The sequence below is a fragment of the Notolepis coatsorum genome (genome assembly GCF_963971535.1).
Source record: "Notolepis coatsorum genome assembly, chromosome: 9".
Taxonomy (NCBI): domain Eukaryota; kingdom Metazoa; phylum Chordata; class Actinopteri; order Aulopiformes; family Paralepididae; genus Notolepis; species Notolepis coatsorum.
Window position 1 is genome coordinate 136,854,480 of NC_140173.1, and position 8,261 is coordinate 136,862,740.

The window sequence follows — 8,261 nt, forward strand, 5'->3', positions numbered from 1 at the left end:
AACAGTACTGTATTTGCAAATCTGGTATGTCATAAATGTATAGATGTAGCAGTACTGACTATCTGTATGTCATGTATGTCATATATGTCCTGATGAATTGAAAATGGGGGACCCTGGTGGAAACAAGACGAAAGTCTTTCTCTGGTCTGCATCCCCTTAACAATTGTGTGTATTGAGCTGTACTGTATTGTACCCATTCTGCAATCTGTTAATAAAGTTTTCAATCAATCAATCAAAGTCATGTTTGTTTATGTGTTTGTTTAAAAAATAATAAAAAAATAAAATACAAAATACAAAATAATAACATATATTTATATAAGACAACAACTTGGTTTATATTAACAGGATAACCACTGGGTTAATATTACCAGGGTTAGTTAATATTACCAGGGTTACAATGACATCATACTGTGACATCACAAATGTTCTAGAATGTTCTATTATGACTGATATCACATACACATACTGAACACACTAGACTAGACAAATATCATCCTATGAAGACCCTACTAACGCTAAGGTACTCTTCATAGGTAGTGTTTTCAAGTGTTTTCACCAAACATGAGTCAAGCTGGCGACTCTAATGAGGATCCAGAAGAAGTGGCTGAACCCTCTCTGGACTCTGAAAGTTCACAGGAGAGAATTGCTGCTCGTCGCCTCAAACATGCACGAAATGAAGCCAAGCAAAGACAACGGGGAGATGACGCTGGTGAGAAGAAGGAGACTAAAGAGAAGGCGAGGAAAAGCCAGCAACAAGTGGAACAAAGTGAAAGGAGAATGATCGACTTGCATACTGGTGGGACAGTGTTGGTAAGCAACATCCAGATAGCAACTGATGCCAAAGAGTTCCAGAGAAGGGCAGAGATGCAGGAAGCTCGCATGCTCAGAGTGGGGAAGCTAGAGAACGAGGCAGAGTCCAGCCTGGAGCAGTTTGAGGAGGTTACCAGGAAGTGGACCGTGGCTCAGCAGAAGGTGCTTCTTCAGGAGAGGTGGGAGGCTCTGAACAGCCAGCAGCAGCTGTGTGCTCAGATTCTCGAGAACAAGAACAAACTCATCAATGACCTCCAGCAGGAGCTGAAGGTTAGTGATGGCCACTATGTGAAGGACCTGAGGAAACAGTCGAACGAGTTGAACCTGATGCTTGAGAGGATGAAGGAGCAGATCAATACCCTGATTAAGACCTACAGGGAGGAGCTGGACCTGATTGAGAATGGCTATGAGCAAGAACGCAAGATGCTCCTGACTGGGAACAGGAAGAAGTGGGAGCAGCAAATGACCAAGCGCCGGGACAAAGAGCTGTACAACCTGAAAGATAGGATGAAGAAGCTGGAGGGATATGAGGTTCTGCTTCAAGAGCTGAGAGAAACGTATACAGAGAAGTACAATGAGGACAAGCTGGAACAGGACACTGAAGTTCAGGAAATTCAGCAAGACCTGCAGCAGACGAAGGCCTTCTATCAGCTGACCCAGGAGCAGTTGGAGTACGACAAATTAGTACTGGATGACGAGGAGAACTCAGTTCTGGAACTCAGTTCTAAACAGAAGAGGAGGATCAACAAATTGCAAGATGAGTTGAACATCCTGAAGAAGAATTCCAGCCTGAATCTTTCTAAACAGAAAGTCCATGACAGGTCTGAGGACTACAAGCGTGCCAATCAGCAATACAAACACACCCAGAAGAGGACCAGACACTTTGCTGTCATCGACGCCAAGAGGTTCGAAGAGGTGTCGCTCATGAGCGAGGAAGAGGTGAAGAAGCTGCTGAGGAAGGCCCTGGACATCGACCGGCTCATCTATGAGCAGCAGCTAGGTTTGGTCTGGGAGCATCCTTGCATGGCCTTCATGGAGCGCTCTGGCCCCATCCAGCCTCAGAAACAGTCCCAGAGGACCGCCCGCGAGACAGCCTCCCTGCTGATCGGTACCGGGGAGACCAGTCAGGCGAGCCTGGGGATGAGGGACACCTCCGTTGGGCCTGAACTTGGCTCTGGCACTGACAGCATGAGCATGGTGGAGAGCAGCAGCAGGATAGAGACGGAGAAGGAGGAGAGCACAGGGGACGGGAAGGACAACGTGTCAATGAAGACGGTTCAGAAACTGCTGGAGTTGCTCTGTGACGAGGCGGGCTTCCTGATAGAGAGTAAACTCAAGGACAAGCAGTCCCTCATGAAGTTGGACTCCATCTTCCCTGCCATGGGAGTTAAGAGCGAGGAGGATGTGTACAAGCTGGCCAAGTTTTTGATGAAATACAAACGCCAGTGGAGGGAACAGTCTGAGCAGGATGACTGTACAGAGGAGAGTGAGTCCAGTGCCCAGGCAAAAGGAGGAGACAGCAGCAGCGCTGTTAGTAGCATGACCTTTGACCTCATCCATCCTGATGATGTCCTTGCCGCGTTGAAAGCCTTCACAGCCCAGCACAGAAAATCCAGTTTGTCAGAGGAAAGCAACAGGGAGGGTTTAGGGCCCCCTCAGGCCACTATGCAGAGTCAGGATGCAGCCTACTGGGAGAGCATGGTTGACATCCCTGCGGCCAAACACAAGGTCTGGGATGCACTGGAGGATGCACAAGAGAAGTACCACACTGTCCTGACTGAGAGGTCTAAACTCATCACGGACACACAGAGTCTGAAGCAACACAACACCGAGCTACGGTTGCTACTGCAACAGTTTTTGAACTCAAAGGTCAATGCAGAGCTGAAGATCCCGCCCACCCAGATGATGCAGCTGGCTCTTAAATGACAAGAGAGTAATCAGAGGAGCTGTAAAAGAGTGTATTCAACGTGTATTCTGAAGATAATATAGAAAATAAGTTGTGTTGTGTAATGTGACCCTGAACTACACTCAAGTTCAAGTTCAAGTTCTTTAATAGTTGTCATACAGAAGTACAGAATACTTTCATACAAAATGCGTCTTACTGTTACGCTCCAGAGACTGTGCTAGACTCAGTAAACGCTCTGATATAAAACCATCATCTCTTCATTATTGGAACAATTGCATGCTTTTGCAGAGGACAAGAAGCATCCGTCAACTCTTTCAGACATTAAGCACCCCCACAGCCCAAATGGAATGATAAAAAAAAAAAAAATGTAATAAAAAAAAATATATTCAACAAAATAAATTCATAGTCGACTAATAGTCGACTATCGGCTAATTTCGGCAAATCAAAGTCGACTATCCAAATCCTTAGTCGGGGACAGCCCTAATACATAAAACAATGATAATAAAATATTGAAGTAAAAATAATAGAAATAAAGAAAAATAAGACAATAAAATAAAGATAATAATTCATTTAAAAGCTATTTTAAAAAGGTAAATTTTGAGCAGTGCCAACCGAGTGTGCTGAAGTACAGTATAGTATCTTTTTACAGTAGACGTACAGTATATGTATACTTTATTTGTATTTGTATTTTTTTCATAGTCAACTAATAGTCAACTATCGGCTCATTTTGGCGACTACAAATCGACTACAAATCCTCGGGGACAGCCCTACATTATATTATTACATTATATATTATATCATTAGTGCTGTCAATCGATTAAAATATTTAATCTGATTAATCGCATGATGTCCATAGTTAACTCGCGATTAATTGCATTTTTTTTTTACTTATTTTTTTTTTACCTTAATGGATCTTTTTCAAGTTCCAAGTTTTAATACTCTTATCAACATGTGAGTCAACAAATGCTTGCTTTATGCAGCAAACACAAAAGGATGACCCTCGTGCATTGCAAATTTGCATCAAATTCAAAACAGTGATGCACAAAATAACTTAAAAGAAAATAATAATTTAAAACCATGAATAAAGTTGTGCATGAACTAATAGGGGAAAGAAAACATTAGGAACTTGTTACATTCACCCATACAAGGGCTGAGTACTCACCCCCCCTCTCTCTCTCTCACACACACACACACACACACACACACACACACACACACACACACACACACACACACACACACACACACACACACACACACACACACACACACACACACACACACACACACACACACACACACACACACACACACACACACTCCAGCTCTCTTTCTCTCTTGCCCCTTCCTCATCTCTCACCCCCCCCTCTCTATCACTCTCACACACACACACACACACACACACACACACACACACACACACACACACACACACACACACACACACACACACACACACACACACACACACACACACACACACACACACACACACACACACACACACACACACACACACACACACACACACACACAGTCAGAAACAAACATAGTATCAATGAGAGTATCCGGCTTCAACATGGACGGTCGCATTTTACCCAGCTCCCATAACCAACGCAACAGAACAACAACAAAAAAGTATTTTGCGCATTTTCTACTTTCCCTCCTGTGGATTATGGACTTGTACCTGAATTCACAACTCAAGCAACAACTCCAGACAGAAGTGGAGGGTAGCGAAAACGCAAATCAGCAGTCCCATTGCGACTTCTACTTGTTAACGGGCATGGAGAGGAAACATCCAGCCTTTGAAGCCACGACTATCCACACAGTACTTACTGCGAATCCGGAATGAAAGAAATTACCCCCGACAGGCAAGTGTAATAAGAAATCAATGTTTTTAGTCGGGTGACATACACCAGAACCCTGGACCCGTAATGACACGGAACCAGAGACTACAGTTAGATCTGCTGACCCAAGAAGCGGCGGCCAGCTTCGCCAGCACAACAGAACAACTGCTACCCACACAGACGCCGGCTAACGACATGATCAACGGCAACATTCCTCCTCTACCACCTCTGCAAAAGAACCCACGAGAGGCCACAGCGAGAGGGAAGGAACCAGGGTTCACAATCGAGGCGCCCAGCACGTTGTGGGGCCAAAACAGCGAGGCATCGCTCCTCACACCGGCGCCGGCCGTCGAGATCAACAGCATCCACGCAACTGACGCTACAGCCAGCAGTTGCACCAGCCGACCAGCAAGCGGCGACATACCCTCACCGAAGCCCCTGCAGACGAGGCGAGAGGCGAGAGGGAGAGCGGCGCGGGACGTCGAGATCACCAAGGACCCGCCGGTTAGCTCGGCTGGCCCCGCCATGCCAGCTAGGATACCCTGGCCAGGACAAAAGGCACCCCCCCTCCCCCACAATGGAGGACTAACAGACACATCTGTAAACAACCAGCCCCCCCCCCCCACATCGCGGGCTTTCACACAGAGGAATACAGACTCCAGCAAAGGACAAAGGATCACCCCCTCCCCCCCTCCCCACTCACGGCACAAACAACAACAACGCCCCCCTCCCCCCACCACAGGACAGGACACAAATGAACAGAGTTACCTCCAGTGTGACGACATCAATCAGATTACCAACAAAAATGGACTTCATATATTCCACCTTAATACAAACAGCCTGAGACCTAAACTGGCTGAAATCAAACAATTGTTTTTAAACAGTAAGGCTAACATATTGTGTTTCACAGAAAAAAAATTAGACTCATCTGTACAGGATCCAGAGATTGAAATTGAAAACTACTCAATAGTCAGGAGGGATAGAAACCAGAGGTGGCGTCTGTGTGTATATACACAAAGATACCAAATTTTATTTTATTTATCCTTTATTTATCCAGGAATGTCCCATTGAGATACAAGATCTCTTGTTCCAGGGAGTCCTCCGTACTGACCTTAACCATGATGAAATTGAAACTGTTTGGATTGAAATCTCATTAGATAGGGCGAAACCAGTACTAGTAGGCACAATCTATAGACCGCCAGAACAGAGTGGCTTCTATGACACACTTGATGGGTGTTTAGCTGGGGTGGAGGGGGTAGAAAAAATTCTTATTGGGGACTGGAACACGGATATGCTGCGTAAAGCAGCACCCGTCTTCAAGGCCTTCAGTAGATTTTCTGATCTGCACGATTTCAGCCAGCTAATCACCCAACCCACAAGGGTATGGGATTCAACACAAACCACCATTGACCTCATTTTGACCTCTGACAAGTCCATGATCTCCAATAAAGGGGTGATAGCATGCGGGTTAAGTGATCATTATATGATTTTCTGTACCCGCAAAAAGCTAAAACAGAAGGCCGGCTGTCACAAAACAGTCACATCTAGAGACCTCAAAACGTACTCTAGAGAGGCCTTTAACCTAGAACTGGGGAGCTTGGACTGGTCAGATGAACTCAGTGGTACACAGGTTGAAGAAACATGGCTTGGTTTCAAAACCAAATTCACAACAATACTCAACAACATGGCACCCCTGAAATACTGGCCGCTATGAAAACCAGAGACAAAAAATGCTCTGAACTTCATAAAAGTCAGACAAAGCTTTCCAAAAGCTCAAACAGTGAACTCCAAGCCCACATGGTTGAACAAAAAATTCAAAGAAACAGACTAAGAAATGACGTAAACACCATGATCAAAACCGCAAAAAGAAATTTCATCAACGACAAAACTGAGGAAAACAAAAACAAACACTGCGAACTTTGGAAATTACTCAATAATCAACTAGGCTGCAGTAAAAAACTTAAAACCAGATTCTCAAACATAAACATAAAGACGGACAACACGCTCATCACAGACAAGCTGGATGTAGCCAATTACTTAAACATCTTCTTCACAAACATAGCCACAACACTGGTAAACAAACTACCCTCCCACTCAGGGCATTATGGGGTAGAACACATAGTAGCATACTACAAAAACCTAGGGGTCCACAAAGACGACTTCAAACTTGAAATGGTAACAACAGATGAGGTACTCAAAAAATGTAGCGCCCTCCAACCTAACAAGGCCACTGGCCATGACAACATCCCCTCCAAATTCCTCAGAGACTCAGCAGCCGCCATCACCCCAGTCATCACACACATAATAAACCTCTCTATAAAACAGGGACACGTCCCCAAGGACTTCAAAATTGCGAGAGTGACCCCTCTGCACAAATAGGGCAGCAAATTAGACCCAGGCAACTACCGCCCTGTTTCTATTCTTACCTCCATCTCGAAAGTCATGGAGAAAATAGTCTACGAACAGGTCGAAAAGTACCTGGCGGAAAAAAATCGAATCTACGAATTCCAATCTGGCTTCAGAACGTCCCACTCCACTGACACATGCCTCCTCTATTTGAACGACCACATCAAACAAGAGGTGGACGCGGGCAAATACTGCGGCATGGTCATGCTGGACCTACAAAGGGCCTTCGACACTGTCAATCACTCCATTCTGATTGACAAGCTAAAAGCAATTGGTTTTGATAGTTTATCAGTGAGCTGGATGCAATCCTACCTGGAGGGGAGAGAACAGATGGTAGAAATAAACGGTACTCTATCCCCCCCCCCTCACAGTGAGCTGTGGTGTTCCACAAGGAAGCATACTAGGACCGCTACTCTTCCTAATTTATGCAAATGACATGTCGTCAGCCTGTGACTGCAACTTGTTCCTGTTTGCGGACGACTCAGCCCTGCTGGTCTCTGACAAGAACAAGTTGCATGTTGAAAAAACCCTCAGCTCGGAACTAGGCAAAATCTGCATATGGCTCGCTGATAACAAACTATCATTACACATGGGCAAAACAGAGTCCATTCTCTTCTGTTCAAATAACAAACTCAGCAAGGCCGAAGGCTTCTCAGTTACAGTGGGTGACAATATTGTCACAAGGAAAGACGAAATTACCTACCTGGGTTCCATCCTAGAGGCAAATCTTTCCTGTGACAAAATGGCATCCAATGTAATAAAAAAAGTCAACCAACGAACTAGATTCTTGTACCGGATCTCCTCTCTGGTAAACAAGAATACCCTGAAGACTCTGGCAGGAGCACTCATTCAAGGGTACTACGACTATGCATGCACCTCATGGTACCAAAGCACCTCAAAGGCGCTTAAAACAAGATTACAAACATCACAAAACAAACTGGTCAGACTACTACTTGACCTTACCCCCAGAACCCACCTCACCCCTGCCCACTTTGACAACCTAGGATGGCTTAGAGTAGACGACAGAGTACAGCAACTTGAAATGGGCCTGGTCTACAAGATACACTATACGACTAAGGTACCCATGTACATGTCAAAATACTTCCCAAAGGTCAGTGAATACCACAACCACTACACCAGAGGAAGCTCAACAAATCATGTTAAACCCAGATTCGGCTCAAACAAGGGACTAAACACGTTTAGCAATTATGCCACATCAATGTGGAACGCCCTACCCAAAGCTGTAAAGGAATGTGAATCCCTACCCACATTCAAAACCGCTCTTAAAGAGC

The 8,261-nt window shown here is 45.1% G+C and overlaps 1 protein-coding gene across 1 annotated transcript; it reads left to right on the forward strand.

Moving 5' to 3' along the window:
- Positions 1-561: 561 nt before the first annotated feature.
- On the forward strand, positions 562-2,736 carry LOC311234771 (dynein regulatory complex protein 1-like; the record flags this gene model as incomplete). Its single annotated transcript, XM_084322015.1, has 1 exon — positions 562-2,736. One exon carries the CDS (start codon positions 562-564, stop codon positions 2,734-2,736), a length of 2,175 nt encoding a protein of 724 aa, XP_084178141.1.
- Between the last annotated feature and the right edge of the window lie 5,525 nt (positions 2,737-8,261).